Below are 22384 nucleotides of genomic sequence, written 5' to 3' on the forward strand. Positions count from 1 at the left end.
TGTTTGCGTAGCTTTATATACTGAGGAGAAGAGGAGAGCGGCGGCGCTCTGATTGGCTGCTTTCTCCTCACGTCATCTCTCGTGTTTCTCAACGCTTCCTGACATTTTTCAATTTCATTTGGTAGACATACATCTCTCTCTCTTCAGACTAATTGTCAACGAAATGACAGCAAATAAAAATGTACCGGGTATGTCATTGAATATTTACGTTTCAAGTTTTAATTTCCAGATCAAATGATCAAAAGATATTCTGTGCAGTCTTTGACAGCTACATTCAAAACAACACGGACGGTCCAAATGAGCAGCCTCTTACAATGATATTACACGGTATATTTATAAGAGATCACTTTTTTATAGCGTTTTAAAATATTTTATTGACATCATATATATTATATTTATGTAGAGTTAAGAATGACTGATTATGTCGAATCGTGTGAATAGATTAAGGCCGGGCAGATTAACTCTTTTTCAGACAATAAACATTGAAAACATCAGTGTATCCTACTTTAAAGATGATCAAAAAATGCATGCAAGCTTTAACGTACGTCTGTATATAGCACTGCAGAGTGAAAGGTCGATTTCAGTTCTAAAAGTCGATAGTGTCCATAAGTAAAGTCTTGCTCTCCAGCACATCCCTCAGCCACTTTTCTCTGAACCTCGTTCGGCCTGGAATATGTTTGGACCGGTTGGATTCAATGAGAAAGTGCACATCAACAGGCAGCGTGTTTGGTTTGATTGTAGAGATTTCTATGATGAAATAGACGCAGGCTGTGGCTCTGGGGATCGGGGCGGTTTGGGTCGGGATGCTCCATTGGACTCGGTAATGAAACTGCTTTTTAAACTCCTGCTCTTGCTCCTGGAGAAACCGAATGCTGTACTGCCAGCCGGGATGTTTGATGTCCCACGTGTCCATGTACCGTCTGATCTGTCGCTCTCCCGCTTCGACTTTAAAGTCTTTACTTGAGATCCACTCGATGTTTTTAATTTCATGATCACAGTCGGATGTATTTGAGCTTTCGGTATCCATGTTTTACTTATTTTTTGAAATGCGGTAAACCGGTGGCTGCCCGTTTCAGCTGTCAGTCTTTATGTTGACGTTGGTTTCCATGGTAATGACGGACGGGGCCTTTCCGGGTATCCTGTTAAATTTCCTTGAACTTGTTTAGATTTTTAGGGATTAAGGTTCATTTAGCCCTTCACCTCAACTTTTATCGTTAAACTATGTTTACTATAGTGAGATGTGTAGTTACTAAGGTTTACTACTAAACCATGATTACTAAGGTTCAGTTTTAAAGGTCTTTCTTTTATTCGTGTGTTTCATCCGTTTTTCGGTGATAATAAACTTTCTGAATAGTTATATCATTACTGTTTTTTGTGTATTACATTCAAAAATTTGATTTAAATACATTTTTAATGTTACCAACCTTAATACAAAAGAATATAACATTTAAGGTACACGTATTGAAATATATAATGTAAATATCTCCCCAACTTGGGGTATTTCTTTCTAAATCATTTCTGTCGAAGACAATAATTTGTATTTTCTCCTGTAGAAAATGTCAGTGATGCTTGTCTTACTATAAATATTAGCAGTAGTGATATTGTAGGTTTAATTTTAGGTATAAACATTATTAAATTGTATTATTTAGTTAATAATAACAAATGAAAATTTGTTTCTTTACAGGTTGCCTGTAAAATGAGAGAGGCTCCCACCTCTGTACACCTGAGGCCATATTTAATAGATCCAAAATGGCGAAATGTTTTTCAGAACATATTATAATTAAGCTCTGCTCTCGTGAGCATCTCTGATGTCAAGTTTATATCCCAGAATTCCCTCGAGTAACCTCACCGCATGTCGCGTATCAGGAGCACACTGGACACAGTCAGCAAGGCTGTGAGCGGCACGGTTAAACACCCCGAGCGCCTCTCCAAGATCACGCGCCTCAAACCCGGTGCCACCCAGGGCAAAGTCGAATTTCCTGAGGCGGAAGCTGGGGCTGTTATGACCATGGCAGAACCTGATCCACCAAAGGTGAAACGGGTGGAAAAAGACATCATGGAACGTCATAAAGAAGCCCCAAAACCTAGCAACCTGTCCACTAACATCGGGAACACATCTACCACAGTTGCAAAGCAGACACTGCAACGATTCCAGCCTGCTGCTTTTGCCACGAACATGGATGAAACATACAGTCACCTGGCCGAACATGTCAATACCTATTTTGGGAGCGACACACGAGATGACAAGAGATCGCAGGGTAGAGAAAATGCAATCCCTGCTACAACTCTGTCTGGTTCTCACAGTGGTGGCCAGGCTCACATCATTATTGCAGCACCAGTATCCCATGGAGCTAAACCAGAATCGCCCCCTCTTCCACCTGTCAATGATCAGGATAGTTCTGTGGAGAGTTCACAAGCACCTGCTGCAGCTAAAGAGGAGGCTATCCCAATATCGCCAAGAAAAGGCATCAGTCATTATTTGTCATACCCCAGGCCAAGTGTGCAGGCTTTTGTGGGTAACTACATCACTCCCCTGGTTCCAAAGTTCAAAGTGGATTCAAAGAGCGGTGGAAAAGTGGAGAAAGACAAAACATCTGGACCAGATCTGCCGGCATCTCAGGAAGCGAAGAGTGCAGAAATCAAGGAGCAGAAAGAGGCGGATGAGAAAGCTAAGACGCTACTATCTCAAAGAGAGAAGGTAGAATCAATACATTCAATTAATTCCACATTTATTTTGGCATAACTTTATCTCGATTTTGGGATGGAAATATAACTAGGACATGCGATTCATCTCTTATAAGTAGTACTTTATCTAATAATTACGGTACATGTTTCTCTTTGTTGTAGATTATAGCACGTGTGAGCGTAGATAACAGAACCAGGGCGTTGGTCAAGGGTCTTCAAAGAGTCACTGATGTGAAGATCACCATCAGCAGGGTGGAGGAACTGAGCTCCCACCTGCTGGAGTTTCCTGAGACCAGAGGAGTGGCGGTCACTGTAAGCGATGTCATACCGTCTGCTATTTCTCTACAGTGAAGATGCTTTACATGCTTCCTTTTTCATGCTGCTTTTAGGAGAAGGTTATCCCGTGTCTTCTGCGTTTGAGGCAAGCTCGAGACTCCAATCTGCAGGCAGCTGTGAGACAGGCTCTGGCCCTGGTGGGCTACAATGACCCGGTCAAAGGCAGGGGGATACGTGTCCTCTCTATCGACGGAGGGGGAACCAGGTGCTCCTGACAGACAGATGACAAATTAATTTAAAGTTAACAAATTCTGAAAGTACTTATAAGTTAAAAGTAGGTCAGCCCAAAATTACCTAAAACGTAGGTCAGCCGGAAATAGATCTGGCACAAATTTACATTTCCTTTATAGGTTGTCCATCATCTCTGTATTTTTATTATTATTTTCTCAGTTTTAGGGCGGAAAATCCATATTAAATTGTTAGTTTTCCTATTGATTCCTCAAATAAATGAAGGGTAGTTTGGGACAGCATTGTCCTGCAGCCTGTCATACCATACATAATACATCTATTAAAAACTTCCACGATTAGTTCCACAATAATGAACTAATAAATACATAATAATGAGTAATAACGAATTAAACAATATAATAATATATTTTTTGTTTTGTAGGGGTCTAGTTGCATTGCAGGCTTTGCACAGACTGGAGAGTTTAACTGGAAAGCCCATCTACCAGCTGTTTGACTACATATGTGGAGTTAGTACAGGTATATTTAACCACACACAGTGTTTCTAACCTTAATTTATGCTGATTATAATAATTGTTTTCTGTTCTAAGGTGCCATCCTGGCCTTCATGCTGGGAGCATTTCAGATCCCTCTAGATGAGTGCGATGAACTGTATCGGAAGTTGGGATCTGATGTCTTTAAACAGAATATGATAGTGGGCACAGTGAAGATGGGATGGAGTCACGCATACTACGACAGCCAGATCTGGGAGGCGATCCTTAAGTACGACATTAACGACAGTGTATTCAAGAGTTTTTGGTGAACTGATATAAATAAGCCAAAAAAAACAGTTTAGTCATTTGTTGCTTGACTCGAAGGCTACGTTAATAAAATTAATGAAATAAGTAGAGGCAAAAAAGACATTGAGCACATTGAAATAAACGGAGACATGATTAGATAAAGTTAATCGCGGGATAATGTGTTCACTCGCCATTGTTATTTTTGCCAATTCTCAACAGACAAAGAATGGGCCCCGGTCTAATGATGGAGACTGCCAAAAACCCTAACTGCCCCAAGGTGTGTTTCCACATATCTGTACAAATGGCAGTTCTCATCTTTTCACTGGGATTGTATGGTCACTCGCTTCTCTGGCGTTCCTCTAGGTGTCAGCGGTGAGCACCATGGTTAGCAGAGGCCTACCATTGAAGGCATATGTCTTCAGGAATTATAACTTCTTGCCTGGCGTTCGCTCACACTACCTGGGCGGCTGCAATCATAAGATGTGGCAGGCCATCCGGGCCTCATCTGCTGCGCCGGGCTACTTCCAGGAATTTGTTCTAGGAAATGACCTCCATCAGGTAATTTACACAGTCCAGTATGCATTTTAAAGGAACAGTGCAATCAAAACAGCGTGAAATCTTAAACTCTCTTAAAATTGATTACGGTTCAAAAGCCACATTTTGTTAATAAAGTTGAAACGGGCTGAGCAGCACGCATAGTGCAGCTGAAAGACGACTGCCTGTGTACCATCCTCGATTGTCTTCCCCTCAGAAGATACATATAACATGATATGTACTTTAATCTGTGTCCCTGTTGGTTATGGCGAGAGAGTGACTGACACGATCGTTTGCTCATGAATATTAACATAAGCCTGGATATCTTGATTGAAAGGAGTTTCATCCAATCAGCAGTAGCTATCCCATTCCAACAAAGTACCTTTCCGGACTGATTTGTCATTGTGTTTTCTGACTTGTTATTTTGTTTTCCGAATTTTTGTTGCGTTTTTAGATTTGCTATTCTAGATTTGATATCGCGTTTTCAGGTGTGTCATTTTGATTTTTTATTTTTTTGCTTCTGGATTTGTTTTTAGTTTTGCAACTTGTTGTTTTGTTTTGCACTTCTCGGCCACCGTACTAAAGTCTTGAGTGCTGTGGCTGTTATAAGGCAAAAATCTTGCTGGATTGAAAATCATTAGGATTTCTCTTAGGAGATGGAAGGAAAGCAAACTCTGCACATCCAGGCACTCAAACTACATCCTGTGATGTCCCATCAGTGCTGCATATTTTAACTCATTAGTGTTGCTTTTATATGCTGTCGCCCAGGGTCGGCGTGGATGCCTAAAATGGGCTCGAAGACTGATGTTTGAAAAGATTCAAGAACCTTTAGACTCCTCCCACTTCTCTAAAACAATCAATACACATCAATGTAAATCTATGGGATTCACTTTTTTATTGGTCTGTCAGACAAAGAAATTTAACAGCACACAGCATAGCTTTTTATGATTAAGTTTGAATTAAAATGAATTATAAACAATGATAAAAGTGTTGCTTGCCATCTCATAAGCAAAAATATATTGTGTTAAAATGTAGTAAAGGTAAAATAAATGACTGCTGAGTGGATTTGAACATGTGTCTGCACTGGCTAAGCATAGATGTGAGATCTCTTTGCCCATCTTCAGCCGGCTCGAACTGGCACAATCCCAACGATGACACACTCAGCGCACACTCACAGCCTGAGATATCATTAGCCGGCCAGGACGGCAGACACTCGTGTTGAATCGTAGCCCTCAGCAGTGTCTGATGAACCATCGGGGAGGCGTCATTCTGTCCGTCTGTCTATTGACACCCACCGGGTTCGCATCAAGCTTTTCACAATGTCTCTGTTGTCCTAAAAGGCCAATAAAGCCATCAGCCACTGAGCTAAAGGAATGCATGTATTCATCTAAAGTCCATAGAGTCCAATATAGGAAAATGGTTATTATATAGAAATGTTGGTGCGAAGAATTGTGTGCAAGCAATTCATATTCCGCCGTTCTGGGCTGGGCTGGGCAGTGTGAGTTAGTTTCTTGGAACGGAAAATCATCAGAAATGTTCCTTATTTTGTGGTCAGTTCTTTCGAACTAAAATGAGATCAGTAGATGAGAAATTCTTAAAAATTGACGTTGTCCTCATGGGAATTTATTAGAGAATCAGATGTGCATTAGCTATTTTAAGCTGTTTTCCATTCTCAGTCCTATAGCTGGTTTCCTTTTTTTTCCTAAGGGCCATCCAAACCCACTTTATTGACATTCAATTGGCTAATCTTCCCCTCGTTTAAAGATACGCTATGGTTTGATGTATGTTTTTGCAGTGTGGGATGAATGCTCCTCATTAAAATGCAAATGTGGTAGAAGCTCTGGGCTTTAAAACCTGTTGCCAACAGAGCACTCAGTGCCCAGCCTCCAAATGCTACCAGTGGCAGAGACTCTCTCTGTTTTCACGAATACTCTCTTTCTCGCTCTGAATGGCACTTCAGTTCCTTCTTCACATGCCAACCCTGTAATCTGTTATACATACGACTCTCGACTGCTATAGACCATCACACAAGGAGTTTGTGCTCTAACGTTTATTTGTTTTGCTTCATTTGATTGAATCCCTGTGATTCTTTAAAGTGACAGAGCGACCGAGAATTCTGCCAACATTTTATCACAATTAATGCTGGCGGGGACAAGGATTGTTAAACTCCAAAAGCTTTCTTCTTTTGTCATAGTGCACTGATGCACGTTTCACTATCCGTGTCACTGAAATCTAGGGCACTTGAGAGAAAAAAGGGAAGATGTCTAGTGAACATGATTTCATCATATTATTATCTGACGTGCTTCTTACTGGAAGCCAAGAAAGATGATGCCGAGGAAATGTATTTTACATGCCTCAAGTGAAATGAACACATCTACTCTGATACAGACGAGAGATCATGTGTCCATTATACTGTACCAGGATGATTCCCAGTATCTGGAAATGCAAATGTAGGTCTTTCATTCTTTAATTCTGTTTTTTTCAAAGAGTAACTCAGATTCAAAAATTTGGACACCAATAAATGAAAGTTATAAAATAAAAATAAAAAAGTTATATTGATGGAAAACCCAAATTATATTTAGCTACTATGAAGAAAAACGTTTAGTGGAATAATTGTTTATTATATCATGCATGAAAATCCTGTGTACTCCAGTTTTTGTGCAACCAATTGATTGTTTATTGTTAAATGGATTGTTAAATTGTCTTTTTCTTTAGGATGGTGGACTCTTGATCAACAACCCCACGGCTCTGGCTATCCACGAGAGTAAGTGTCTATGGCCCAACACCCCGGTGCAGTGTGTGGTGTCTCTGGGCACAGGCCGGTACGAGACAGTCGCCAAGAGCGGCTCCAGCACTTACACCAGCCTGAAGACCAAACTTACCAACGTCATCAGCAGCGCTACAGACACTGAAGGTGAGAGCGGAGTCACATGATCACGTGTCCTCAAGTCACATGGTCTCCAGCAGCTGTTTTAAATGGTAGATTGTGGCATTATGAAAAGAGGATTAAGAGGATGATGTTGAGTTAGTAAAAGATGTGCACACTGATAGAAAGTATTCAGGCTTCAGGTGCACAGATAAGTGGTAATGAAAGACTAAAGCAAACCTTTTATTGCCTCATGGTCTCTCTCCTTCACCGCAGAGGTCCACACAATGCTGGACGCCCTTCTTCCCCCCAACACCTACTTTCGCTTCAACCCTTACATGAGCGAAGACGTCCCATTGGACGAGAACCGTCAAGAAAGGCTTGACTTCCTGCAGGCCGAGAGCCGTCGCTACCTGGAACGTAACGAGAACAAGCTGAAGAAAGCGGCCAGCGTGCTCACTCAAGAAAAGAGTGTGGTACAGAAACTGGCCGAATGGGCGCAACTGAAAGCTGACTTGTACGACGGCCTTCCCTTCCGCTCCAAACTCTAAAACACGTTAAAGCCGTGAAACTTGCACAACTAATAACCTTTTCCTTATTCTGAAGCCACTTCGGAACATGGTGCCGTAACGACAATTTAATCTAGGACAAGATGTCTACTGCCTTGAAGAGAATCATGGATTAAATGGGTTCACCAGGTATGATTTTTAGGGCTGTTTTGTTCATTTAAGGACAGCGATTGTTCACAATGTCTCGGCTCTTGACAACCCCGTCCATCATCGTATCACTGTCTTGTCTGAAATGAAGAGTACTGCGCACGAGCATGCAATAGACTACACACTGAAACTAGCCACCACTTGTATTTGCCGATGTTAGTTTTAATGTAGTATTACTATTGTGACAAAGTAGCATTCGGTTGCAATAGTGCTCCTGTTTGTGTATTGTCTCTCCTTGACAAACCTTTAGATGTTTGTTTCTGCACAATAGTACAGATAGTGTTGACTGAGCTTAAATGTATTAGCATGAGACAAGCTGCCATGTGCACAAATGAATGCTCATGTAAATAACTTTTCAATGAAAGTATGTTTTTCATTTTTTTATTTGACATGGGACGTAATTATGAACCTTTAATTTTGCAAACAAACAGCACTATAATGTTTTAAACAAATCTTTCCACAAAACCGCATATTAAATGCAGTTGTTTTATTGGTGGATTCAAAACCTGTTGCACTTGCATTGATTATTGCATCAGTTAGGGAAATAATATTGTTATTATCATGCAAATAGCTTATTATTATTATATTAAGTGCGTCAGTTGTACATTTGCATTTCAGCTTTAATGTCTTCACTGTGCACTTGGGAAAAAATGACCCGTTACACAATTTATTGTTTTTGTTCAGTTCAAGTATAAAGTAAAATATGTGTGATGTACAGAGTGTTGTAGATGAAATTTTAATAGGTCTCAATTTAAAAGTGTAATTTCCCTAATAATGTCTTTAAAGAACATTTCCAACAAATTCTCAGAGAGAAATAAAAGATTTTAAATCCTCGGTCTGTCCATGTGTAGTTCATTAGAAAGATTTTTTTCACCGTTTTTGTAAAATGTTTTTTTATTTTTTTTTAATTAGTTGCGTTTTAAACATAAGTAAAACACTTCTCCAACATTAACTTATTTTCTGTTCCGTTTAATATTAAATATTAAAATATTATTAGTTCTTGTTGGACGGAAGATGAACCAGCTCTACTTTTTATATCAAGAGTCTGTCCCTGTGAAAAATGTGACATAAGGGATCAAGGTAGGCATTGAACATTCGCAGGACCTTTGAATTCCAGATTCCTGGTCAGTTCTTTTCTCGGTGGTCAAAGACTCAGGTATGTCGCATCTTATCCATGGAAATGTTCAATGATGTGTCAAATCTCACAGGTGTGTGCGAGAGGAGTCTAGAAATATGTACTCAGATGTTGCTGCGGTTTGGACTAAAGTACATACTGTACGTGCAGTCAGAAGACAGTCTCTCAAAGCAAACTAAAGAAGGACAGAGCCTTGAGTAGATGTTTCTCTTGTCATCTTTCTCTTGAATCTGTTTGATTCAGCACTATCTAATCTGGATTGAATCAAATATTGTGCCTCATCCACAGAGACAACAACAGTAAAGTCAGTGCAGGGTTTGTTATTATCTATAGGCAGTCAGGAATGTGTTCGTGTGTACATGCTTAGAAGGTCACTGGCTGTACGCTGCCATGGTTCGAGAAGCTGTGCATTCCGGACGTAAACAGAGATGATATACAGTAGGACCATTCCGGGCACAATCCTTGCATCATTTGTTCCCAGACTCCCCTCAGGCAGCAAGTCAAACAAGAACTTATTAACACTGTGGTTAAAGGTAAAGTGCAATTTTAACATTTCATTTTATATCTTACATCCAATCGGTAGCACAAATTATTATTGTACTCTGGAATGTCCTTTACATATAGTGCATAAGGTATATTTATTTGAATTCACTTTTTTAAATATCTGAAGTGTTGCCAAATTGTCCATCTTTGCAAGTTTACTTGCACTTAAGGGATTTTTTCGTAGAAAAAATAAGGCATGGCATACTACTGTATCCACACAAAGAATTGCATTTACGCACTTTCACACCTTTAGTGAATATTATTTACATTGGTGACAGATATTGCATAACTACATTTATGAATCATTTAGTCTAGAGGGCAGCTAAATTATTTCAATATGAATGTGCCAAGCGACATGAAATATATATAGACGTGGAATCAAACAGATTAATGATCTGAACAAATCTGTTTATTGGGTGGATGAGATTGATCATAGTAATGGTTTTGTGGGAATAAAAGGGTTATATGGGTGAATTTAAGTGTATCTAAATGTCAGAAAGATGAATGAGAACTGATATAATTTTCTTAAATCTATGCAGTGATGTGCTAGACACACTCTATTATGAGTATTGTTTTCCATGCATAATGCCATGTCCATACAGTCTGTAACCGAGGCTATAGAACCTGAGCTACCCTTCTGCTGAACTTCTAAAGGGATCAAATTGGCCGATAATACAATATTAACAAAAGGTGAAATATCATTTAAAAGGAGCCCCAGATTTTCTTTTTCGGAGATCCCACGGAAGAAAGGGTTCCTAAGACACCATAGGACACCATGTGACAATGATTTATGTATCGAGGCCTGACTGCATTAGCTCAAAGAGACTTGAAGAAGCTACAGAACCTCTTGTTTAGGCTCTTGAATAGTTGGCTGGGTTCTGAATTGAACACTTACTCATACAGTGCATAACGTTTGTAAGTAATATGAGAGTAAGTAAAAAATGTTGTTGTGCGTAAAGTCACCATCTTAAAATGACCTTTTTTGGTTTTGTTGTTTGTAGTTATTCTAGTTTTTATGAATAATGCTATGTATGGTATGGTATACAATCTATTGCATCATTAACAAAGCTTTATATGACTGTCTCTGTGTGTGAGTGTGTGCCTTCATCCTTCGCTGCAGCTGCGCCTGCACGGAGCTTGCGCGGGACGGCGCTGCGCGTTTGACAGCAGCAGCGCGCTCGAGGAGAAAGACAAGCGCGCAACCAAAGGCTGCGGTACGCGCGGACAGCACAGCAGAGCATAGCCGCCCCAGTCCCGTGCCGCCGGACCGGTCGAGGACTCATCACAGGAATCGGTAAGCTTTTCGTTGCATTTTACAGAATGCCTTTATTTCCTACGGTGTACGGCGAGACGCTTTTCGCGAGATCAAATGCGCATTCGGTGCAGTATTTGCATCGATGAGGATGAGGGGGCATCCAGTCGCGCTTCTCCCATGGCAACCGATGATGATGCGGATTTTCGCCGAGATGTGGCATCACAAAGGATGCGTTGCTTTCAATCAGGAGCAGCCTATTACGCGTAATGGTCCGTGTGGTATAGCTTACATTTTATTGTTTGGCGTGTCATACTGACTGTATATTAACGGCCCGTCGTAATATTTGATACAAAGGCTGCTCGACAGCAGGTGTTCCGCCATCCTTGGAATTCATCCTCAATATTTGTTTATTATTGCGCATTTCTATGATTGCTATCCCTAAAATCGTCAGTGCGAAATAACACGGAACAGGAGGAAAAAACATAGTTTATAGGCTAGGGCAAAAGATGAAAGCAGCAAGGGTTTTAGCACTGCATCTTCTTCCCTTGTTAAAGACTGGTCTCTGAAACGTAACAGCCTGAATGTATTGCTTTGGGAAGACTGAAATGTTTTGTGTCTGGTTACAGGGTAGTATCGGTTTAATAATTTACTCTATTACTTAATATTTTAATGTGTGATATTTTCTACACTATGTAAATCAAGCTTTGCAACCATCTTCACTAAGATAAAACAGCAGATTTGCTCAGTGCTTTTGTTCCCTTTGCTTTCTCACAATTCTCATGAGAAATGCTAAATGCTTTTTTTATTTTTATATCTGCCTATATCACAATAGGCTTCTCTTAATGTGACGAGGACTGTAAATCACCTACAGTGTGATACTTGTGCATACAATAACTCATTAAGATGCATTGAATACCGATTTTATAATGAATTACACAATAGCAGTTTTTCTATTTTGTGCATATCATTCGCTTTTTAAGGGATTCAGTTGTAACTTAATACTTATGGTCTCATGCCAAAGATAGCAGGATGTATTGAGGTCTGTTGAGGATCTGTTTTTGAGGTTGCAGTACACATACTGTCATATGTTGAACAGGAGGTGTGATTGGTTTAAACCTGGGATTGATATTGGGATCATTATTATGCAGTGCTTTTTTTTAAATAACACTTCATGACATTGTTTAATTTCCATATGTTGTACTTAAATTGAAATATTCATTATGGGCTGTTATGGCATCCCGCAGTTTATTGTAAATTGACACAGTGGCTTGTGTAATTCATAGCGTTATGACATTCGCATACACACGCTGTATTTTGGCAGGAGACCCTATTGTGTGCATATTAAGTGCTTTGCACCATATTGTTTCATACATTTTAACATTCCAATTGCTTCATATGTGACCTGCATCCAGTCTAACATTGACATGACTAAATGATGATTAATGAATGAGAAAATGCAACATTTGCTTGCATGTTTTGGCAATGGGACATTAGGACGCACGTGTGAATAACAGCTGTTGCCTTGCGTCGAAATCCCCTGAGTCTTTTTTCGGTGATATTTCATTTGCATTTGTATAATAATACGGAAGGATTGGCCAGGTATTTTGAACCGCCTTTATTGTTAGTAGTATAAATATTTGCTCTGCTAATATTAAAAAAATATAGCATTTGAAATGAGAAATTAGCTTAAAGTGTATGATATATAGCAGATCAATGCATCACCACACCACTATAGAAATTGTGTAAGTGTGCGCAAATGGAACTTGACCTATATGGGCCCGAGTGAAATCAGTTCAAAGGTCCTTCTGGGGCACTTAAATGAGAATTTAGGGCTGCGCTGTGTCTGGTGATGAGGCCCAACAGACACCAGGTACCTGTCGCCAAACACTGCCAGCTGTGCTTCATCACTGAAGTTTGCCTTCAAGCCATGCGCTTCTTTGGCATCTGGCAGCAGCTACAAGGAGGTGTAATGGCCATAACTCTCTGGAAGGATAACTGCACAATTCTTAAAAAGATACACTTGGAGGTGTACCAGGTAGACATCGAGTTATTCGTATCCTCAAATAAAAGGCCATTGATTATGGCATACAAAAGGTTACATGAACTTGTAAAATACAATTAGAATTTATTTATATGTATGCTTTCCAGCATATACTGTATATAAAACATTTCCAAAATGTATTGAATATTTGACATTTATTGGTGTTTCATTAATCCATAAAAGAGAATAGAAATAGAAATAAACACATTTTGTCATATTTATAATATCATATACTGTATGACCATACATTGTTTATATGTATCGGACATATAGAAAACAATTATATGCAGATGACATTCACTAAGGTAAACATTCTTATAATAATGCTTCCGCTGTATCTCTGGAGTGTTTGGTTGTGACTCACTGAGCGAAAATGCTGGCTATTTACATAGTCACATAGCACCAGCTGCCATTGGCATGGCGGGCTAGACTTTGCATGCTCGTAATTGCTCTGCAAATATGGCACATGCCCTGATTTCAATGCCTCATATATTTAGAGTCTGATTTAAGTGGCATCAATTCACCGTAACCCTATCTCACCCCTTCTCAAAGCCGGCTAGGTGTGGTAGATGTAGATAGTGAGCAATAGTTTTTGTGACGGGGGTTGCCAGCGACACATGTACAGTATGACTGTAGCACCTGTATAACAGGTGTTTTAGTGTCATTGTTTTTATCTCGCTTACCTTTTAGAGAAATCAGGCATGATTTATTGTTCCTGATCAAACAGAACATCTCCCCATCTGTCTTCTCTGGACAGCTGTGATTTTATTTATTAGTTTATTTTTACCGGGACAGTTATCTACACAATTATACATTAATTCCTAAAGATAAATAACGCTGATTTAAAACTGTTTTGCTTCCTTATGGTTGATAAACGATCTATGGAGATTAAGGTCAAACATGTATCATGTGACTGTCTCTCGACCAATCAGAGGCTTTTGGATTGTGTTGTTATACAAACGTACTGATGGAACCAGTTACATACATAATAGTTATTTAATATTCTGAAAAAAGCATTGCACTATTGCAATGAGAGCTTATGGTGACCAGTTTATTTTAGTTAAAGTGCCGTACTGTTTTTCACTCGGTCTAAATGCGTATCATTTTAGTCAAAGTAGGAGCTGCTTGCTTTTAATTGAATTGCATTAGCCATTCGAGTGATGAAAAGTCCAGAAATATGTTTAGCGCGGTTGTAAGGCATTTTTTTGTTGTGTGAGCTGGTTTCAGCAACATCTGTCTTCCTTGAAATGCATGAAATACATGCTTGGACACCGAACTAAGAAGTGCAGATCTGGGAAAATGTGTTTGATGAATGTTGACATCAGGCATCCCATTTCTGTGAGCTATAATTCATTGAGAGATTAAGATGTTCCTTGTTTTTCATAAATTGATGCGAGCAAATCTTCTCTTATTCAGTTTTGACTGTAATTTCACCACAATAGCAGTTTATTTGCCTTCTGTGCGGTGTTCTTTCATCCCGCTGTCTTCAACAGTGACCACAAATAAAAGCCCTGTCAGAGAATGAAAAGCCCTCATTTTGAGTTCAAACCTATGACTGTTTATGGGAAGAAATGCTATCTTTTGTGCTTACCGTTATGGAAACCATTATGGAGGACAGCTCAAGTTCAGCTGAAGTAGCAATGGGATATCTGCTTACAAATTATGATTTAATACTGTATATGAATGACTGGAAAATAAGGAGCAGATGAATTTTATTCAACAGTGTCCGCACAGAAAGAAACAATTGCCCCACTTGTGTCATTAGGACTTATGTGCTCTCCGTCCCACAATTCACTGCTCTCTCAGGCCAGTGATTGGATGGTTTATGAAAGGTACTATTATGGCTTTTCTCTATGTTCCTGGGTATGGACCGAAGCCCTGATACTGTCATCTCCTAACTCTGCTCTATTCTTTACTAAGGGAGAGTCTCTCCTTATGTAACATGGGGTGCCCATTGAATTATGGGGAATTTGACCCCAATGATTTATTTATTTATTTATTATATGCATTAAATGTTGTTTTTACAATAGCCCTAACGGACAAACTACTCTACAGAGTGCGTTTCGTAAATATGTTATCTGCCATTCGAAGCCTCAAATTTCATACACTGGACCTTTAAAACTAAAAATAGTTTGATATTGAACCTTTTTATGCTAAAGTCTGTTTCACCTTCTCAGACGTTCCTATTTGTTGGATCTTTCTCCCTTAAAATAGTTTTGTCAAACATTTATTTAAATTATAGTAATAAATCAATTATTTGGCATGAGATTGTCAATACAGTAATGTGAGGTAAAATAATTGCAGTATTTAGAACTCACGCAGTTCTATTGTACATTTACAGACACTGGATCTTTATGGTTTACTGTCAACAGAACACTGTCATCTGAAGAAAGTAAGCATTTATTTGCCAAACGTCTAACGTCCAACCAGCCTAACCACCAAGAAATGTGAAATATTTAAATTGGCCTGGTATCATTGTGTTTTTACCCTGCTGATTTATGGCTATTTGAGAGCTGTGGTTTGTGGCCTGCTCGCTGCTTTGGAGCATGCGTGTTGACTTTATGACTGGGTGTAAATAACTTAGAGGTCATGGCGCCCACAAGCCCTGTGAAATTTGGCTCCTAGGGGACAGGTTTCTGGTCTTCTCCGCCCGGACCCCTCTCTGAACCCTGTCCTCCTTTGTTCCAAAACACACTCCTGTACGTCTGCGATGGGGATTTTATGTTAATGTGAGTCACGTTTTACCTTTAATAGTCTTAAAAAAAGCGTAGCAGCCGTTTATTGTCTGTGCCATGCCTGTGAATCACAATGTTGGCTGAAAATAAACTAACTTCCTGTTTAAAAAGGGCCTTAAACTCCTGTTTGGAGTTTGTAGACTTAAATGGTTTGTTTAGCTTCTTTATTTTACTATCCAAGCAGTTAACAATGATGGAACATTGATAATCCTGTTTGTATTTTTACAAACACTGTTTGTGTTTCTTGTTAGGGAAAGCTATGAAACATGCCTTTAAGTTCATTGGTACGTGGTTTTACGGGCTGCCTCTTATTGCTGGTGAATTCAGATCGACAGCGTCTGGCTTGTGTCCAGACTCACTGTGATACACAGAATGAACTGAATGATCATTTGAATAGAAAAGAGAAAGAGTGGAGACCGCAAAGAGAGATAAAGAGAATTGACCGAGCTCACTGCTGTGCGGTCGATCAATGCCGTACAGTCTCGAAAACAATGTCACTCTAGACATATGATTTATGAGATATAAATATCAAAAACACTCAGGCATGTGGGACCTCCTACATACAGTATGACTAACTGCAAAACAAAACAAAAATATAGACAATGGATTTGCACATTTTTATGCACCCATTTTGTGGCATTTATTTTCCTCTTATGTTATAATGTTTTTAAATACGAACCCTATTGTTTTTCTTAGTTTGATGAATTGTACTTATTTCCAATATCTTTTATACATGTTTAGGGTAAGGAATTGATTTATGGCAGTGAATGGATCATAGCCAGTGGATTGGCAGTATTGACAGATCATTGACCTCACAATTATATTTGACCTCAGTGTGGCTATACTACACGACAGATCGATGTGTCAGGACATTCTAATGCTCCAACAGAAAGGGCTTCCGGTGTTTACCTAATGTCCCTACCAACATAGTTTTGCTGAGATAACAATGCATTTGAAATCAAAAGGGGTCGTATTTATTTTCTCAGTACACATCATTTCAAAGAAAGTAACCTTGATCCTTCTTATTAATACAATATCCTGCTTCATCCTTCACGCAGCATAGCAGTTTTGCAGATGCTACTATCTAGGCCACGTGGACAGGCACAAACATTTACCGCTAAATAATTATTTAGGCATTGTTTTACTAACCCAGCTTTTCAAAAATCAGTAATTTAATGCTGGCTAATGTTATTTGTTATGAAGTAATGGCAAGAATAGATGGATTTGAAGAAGACTTTTATCATACTGATATGTTGACTTTCTCTCGGTTGTTGTCAATGACGATCATTTTTCCTTGTATATTCTCTTTTATTTTAAAAAGGTCCAGGATTGTGAATGCTGTTTCATGTTAACATCAAAGCGGTTCACTGTTGTAAATCTATTCAAAGAGTAAGAGCCTTTTTTATGGACAACTGATGGAACTGAAGTGTTTGCTTTCAAGGGAAATTTCTGGAAAGTTTACTTTATGAACTTTATAGAGCTGTTTCATCCATTAGCTAAAGCCTGCATTTGCTGGAATTATACCTCCGCAGTTAAGAGAGAGATGGTGATGAAAACAGACAGTGGATGAGACCTTTGGCCATTTGGTGACTCTCATGTGTAACAGTGTAGTTTGACGCCAATGGCATAAACACAGAGTAATTTATCACAGTTTAGACGGCACTAATATAGTCTGCCAGCTTTAATTTAAACATACTCTTTTTAATTCATTAGTCAGGTATGTGCTACATGTTCCCGAGGCTCTGGATAATAGCGTATCGAGTCCTTGACTGTGTTCCATTGACTTTGAACAGCACTTCAGCACTACTCCACATGCCAACCTGTAATCTGTTATGCTTTCTGTCTTGAAGGGCTCGGAGCAGAAGTCAACAAACGCTGTTTGTTGATTCTGCTTTTCTTTTTTTAAACAAAAAAGACAAGCCATCCATATCGTTCGCTGGAATTCAGCAGCAGTTTCTGTTTGTGCAGAGGGTTATTGTATGGATAGAGAAATTATCATTTGAATATGTAAAATGTGTTGTGAAGAGAATTTTACTCTTTGCTGGCGTGTTATCGCAGAATAATCGATAACAAACATGAAGTCCCAATATATGATGTAATGAGGGATTTCTGTGGAATCTTCAGCTGCTTAAACTTTTATGGAAGTTAATTCGTTTCATTTATTTATAAAGCACTTTACAGCTGCACATGCAGACCAAAATACTGTACAATCGACATACAAACACATACAATACAATTTCATTTTACGGACCCCAAATAAGGAACATTACTGTAGTCCAAATAAGACAAAATAGATGCATTAATGGCTTTTGCTTGTGGTAGGTTTAATACATTTCAATTTCCGGTCACACTCAAGAAGCTCATAGGCTTCTAGGAATATCTTTTTCCCGTCTCCTATTCAGACTCATGTGCATGGTCACATTATTCCAAAGAAAAGGGGTCTGTAATCCTTCATTGAGAAGTAATTATTTGCTCCGCCTTTGAAGGCTTACCTTTTGTGTGATGTCATCGTGTGGGTGGGGAAGACGTTGCTTTACTACGGTGGTGTAGGACTACTTATCTGTTTTTGCAAGTAAAATCACACTTTAAAATGATTTAGAACGTAATTCGATTTTCAATGATGCATTGGTCTTGTTATATCATTCATATTTAATAGTCATTTCTATATTTAAAACCTGTATACGACAACAAAATATATTCTTTTGTGTTCTGCAGAAGAAAGTCAAACATGTTTTAAATGATACAAATATTTATCTTCTTTTTAGGATCGTAGCTACCAAATCCCTGAAACCTCTTCTCACACCGGCTGTCTGACCGGCTTGATTTATGACATCCTATCCTCATGACAAACGTGAATTTGAATGCAGGTCACTGATGGTGTAGTAACACCACTTTGTTTAATGGAAATCAAGACAGGAGATTCATTTTGCATGTGCATGTGCACTGCTAGAGGCGTCAGATTCACAGGCGAGCGCTCGTGGACGGCCACCCGGCAAGGAAATAACAATGCTGCCTGCCCAAGCCTGACCGGAGACAAATAAGGCCAAATGCGCCCCTAATATACTGCTGTGTTCTGGATAATCGCTTTTGTCATTTTGGCAGGTAGAGGACTTTTCACAGGAACATTTGATTGTTCTCTGTTATTTCTATAGTAAATTGTAGATTTATTTTAAGTATTGACGAGTAAATATCAAAAATAAGTATTAAATGCAGACGAGGGCGTCTAACCAAATCATTGTGATATTTCTTTCTTTTTTAATGCATTTTTTTCTGAAGCATTGTAATTCTATTACATTATCTTGGTGGGTAGCAGTGGGGTCCTGTAATAATGGGGTTCTGCTTCTCTGGTAATACAGTTATTCAGAAGCTCTACTCTCTCAAAGTCACGGTTTTCCCATCGGACTAAACATTCGGTTTGAGCTGTAGTAAATGTTGCAGGAATCACAAATGAAAATGTAACTTGCAGCATTATGTTTGTTAATCAGCGGCGTCTCAACAACATCCAGCCAATGTTTTTGCAACGTTTGTTTAGAGCATATCGCTGTTGACCTTCTGAAACTTTGCATCTCGTGATATTTCTTGTTTGCCATAAATCATTATTATTAGTCACCCTTTATGTTTCTGACTGGGTTTCGCGAATATATAACCAATAAAAGTACTACAACACAATATTTAATAGTTTAATAAAGTACAGTGTTTTCTTCATAAACATGTGGACATCTGAGGTTTCGGAAGGACAGCGACGGTATGTGAATCTGCCTTTTTTGTGATGTTTATCATTTTACCATCTGAAGCATAATGATTTTCATATAATGTTATTTTCCTTACTGGGTCCAGTTTTATAGTTATAAAGTTTCTGTTGGCTTACTTAGTGGCCTTGTAACCAAAACCAAGCTCTAATTTACAGCGTGTGTTATATTATATTTGCTTGGCTGTAAATTATTGGTTTTCCAACCAAAAGGAAAAAACAAGGAATTTAAATCAAGGTTGTCAGATTGGATGCCCTGTGAATGAACTCTTCATGTTCATATTCGTCTCTGAGATCTCTTCTAGACTTTGCTACTGTGCAACGATCTTTGTTGCACCCACGCAGAACAAAATATGTGGAAGAAAAGCAAGCGATTTCTTGAATTAGAGCTTAATGAATGTGCAGACTTTCAGCTGGAGTCTAGCCACATATCTACCGAGTTTTGTGTGGAGGCAAAGCTGTGAGATGTCTTGTGTGAAAATATGCAGCCCTTGACTACTAACCAGTAATAAATACCCTAATGAAAAAAAAACGTACTATTGACTATTTAAAAATGTATTTGTAAATAGAAAGTGTGGAAAAGATTATTTTGTTCACAGGTCACATGAGAGTGTAAGGGATCCGGTGTGATTCATGAGCCTCCAGGAGCCGCTCTGGGTAGATTTCTCAATCAGCCGAGTTACTGGCTCAAGAAGAAATCTCTTCCCGCTGGTGGGTCTAATAATAGCCTCACACGAGTCTTTCCTGAGCTTTCCTTTCTCATCCATCAGATGTATAGCTCCACTCCAGCAGTAGTCTAGCCATCGCTCTCCCACTCTCATTTTTATTGCCACTAGCTTGTTTGAAGAATTCGTTTCTCATTAGCTTTCTCTTTTCGTCTGATTTTCATCGCTTTAGTTTGTTCTTTTCCTGCTCGCTCATTGTGCCGTACACAAGATTAGTTTCTCTCTGGAGTGCGGGCTTTATGTCTGGAGGCTCGGGGTCACCGGGCGGCCCTGTCTTTGATAGGCCGGGTTGCCGTGGCGGGTCTCCATGGTGATGATGTTGTGCGAACGGCGTGGCTGGTGAGGGGGTCTGAAAAAAGAGAGCTGCCGGCATGCGGCCGCTTCGAGATAAGACTCTGAGTTCCGCTTCATTGTTTTATAAACCCGAGAGTTATCTGGATTACATAATGTCTGCAGATCAGTGTGTTTATAAGCGCTCGCGTCCAACAGCGTAGGCAGAGAAAATATCCTGAACGCACACTGACCTTATCAGAGACGGATGGATACAGCTTTATCGACTCTTTCAGTGAGAACAGTGGCACTTATATAAACAAGCTGATCAATAATATGGAAGGCACACAGATCAGCTGGTTAAGTAATGAATTGGTCAACAAGTGGTTAATAAGGGATTAATAAAATAATCGTATGTGTGCTTAGGAAACTAGCAATGGGAACTTGTGCAAAACTTATTATTCTCAAAATGTATATCAGATAAAATAAATTAAAAGTACAGATAGAATGACTAGTCGACCATCATGACTTTAGTCCATTAACAAATTATGTCTTCAAAAATGATCAATCATTACTCAGACGGACATGTGCGGAACCCTACAGATATTCCACATCTCTCTTGGCATGTGGCCTTTGCTCAAACCACATCATTAACATAAAAATCAAATGATTCTCTCATTGTGCCTCTCATTTGACCTGTATTTCTTCTGTGGATCACAAAAGAAGATATTTGATGCATGCATTCAATGAATCGTGTCCATACAATAGAAGTCAATAACAGTCAGTGTTGTTCGGTTATCGACATTGACCCTTTAAACACCTTTTTTAGGTTTTTCAAAAGTAAATCATACAGGTTTTGAAAGTAAATGAAAGAACTTACAGAGTTCAGACTTCCTTCCAAATATGCATGGCATGTGTTTGTAGTTTGTACATTTATTAACATTATATTGGTGCATTAATTGTTCATAATACCTTCGTATATACATTTTATCAAACGTAATTCTATAAACAAGCTCAAATTATCTACAAGTGAAAAAAAAGAATAAGCAGATCCTTTGTTTTGAAATCCTGTTTGAAGTCTGGCGGGAATCGTGTCCATCGTCTGCTGGTCTGAATAACTGTGTCCTGAACGTTGAAGTGAAAATGACAGAGTTCAGTGGCAACGGGTCTCCATGCTGAAAGCCCAGCTGGTGTGTGCTAAATCTACTATGTGAAAAGGCCTCTCCATGTCCTTTTGTCCAACTCTCCAGCGTTGGGACATTTGTGTGTTCGTGTGGGACCCCAGTGTGACGGATGTTAACACTCAGACAGGGTAAATTAAAGCTGAGAGAGCCGGGGAAAAGTAATCAGTGCCTTTCTCTCTGTTCATATACACTCTTTACTGTATCTACATGTGAGAGGCTTTCTCAATAGTTACTCTAAAGCCTCAGTATTTAGAAATGGGGGCCTCGGATATGGGCATCGAATACCTTTAATCACAGGATCTTTTTTGTCTCCTTTCATAGAGACCTTAATTAGACTGTTTTCATTCTTAAAGGAACTGTTCACTTTCAACATACATTTTCATGATCATTTACTCACCCCTGTTGTCCTCCTACATTTTAATGTATTTGGTTCTTTAGTCGAAAAGGTTTTTGAGGAAAACATTCCAGGATCATCTTCTCCTCCTGTTTTGTAAACAGCGTTTGACTTGTATTTGCACGTTCAACTTGTTAACACCGACTCTGTACTTCCTCCTACGTCAGGCGTGACCTTACCATTACGTGAAGTTGTGGACGCGCATTGCAGAACAGAGAAAGGCGAGCGTTTGTGTTTTTATAGCATATACAT

General features: G+C 39.1%; 2 protein-coding genes across 2 annotated transcripts; one reads left to right on the forward strand and one right to left on the reverse strand.

Annotated features, from left to right (window-relative positions):
* The first annotated feature begins 42 nt into the window (after positions 1 to 42).
* Positions 43 to 8937, forward strand: pnpla8 (patatin-like phospholipase domain containing 8). Its single transcript, XM_079454658.1, has 10 exons — positions 43 to 188; positions 1685 to 2698; positions 2848 to 2997; positions 3075 to 3226; positions 3632 to 3726; positions 3798 to 3969; positions 4206 to 4263; positions 4350 to 4544; positions 7236 to 7434; positions 7663 to 8937. The coding sequence occupies exons 2-10, from the start codon at positions 1853 to 1855 to the stop codon at positions 7935 to 7937; spliced, it is 2142 nt and encodes a 713-aa protein (XP_079310784.1). The 5' UTR covers positions 43 to 188; positions 1685 to 1852; the 3' UTR covers positions 7938 to 8937.
* On the reverse strand, positions 587 to 1027 carry akap14 (A-kinase anchoring protein 14; the record flags this gene model as incomplete). Its single annotated transcript, XM_079454380.1, has 1 exon — positions 587 to 1027. The coding sequence occupies one exon, from the start codon at positions 1025 to 1027 to the stop codon at positions 587 to 589; it is 441 nt and encodes a 146-aa protein (XP_079310506.1).
* Positions 8938 to 22384: the final 13447 nt, after the last annotated feature.

This window comes from Barbatula barbatula (genome assembly GCF_947034865.1).
Source record: "Barbatula barbatula genome assembly, chromosome: 4".
Taxonomy (NCBI): Eukaryota; Metazoa; Chordata; class Actinopteri; order Cypriniformes; family Nemacheilidae; genus Barbatula; species Barbatula barbatula.

Bases quoted from the DNA above. Each gene is read 5' to 3' on its own strand.
- pnpla8 (XM_079454658.1), top strand. From the start codon at position 1,853: ATGTCGCGTATCAGGAGCACACTGGACACAGTCAGCAAGGCTGTGAGC. The intron at 2,699-2,847 runs GTAGAATCAATA...TCTTTGTTGTAG, and splicing joins TACTATCTCAAAGAGAGAAG to ATTATAGCACGTGTGAGCGT. The intron at 3,727-3,797 runs GTATATTTAACC...TTCTGTTCTAAG, and splicing joins CATATGTGGAGTTAGTACAG to GTGCCATCCTGGCCTTCATG.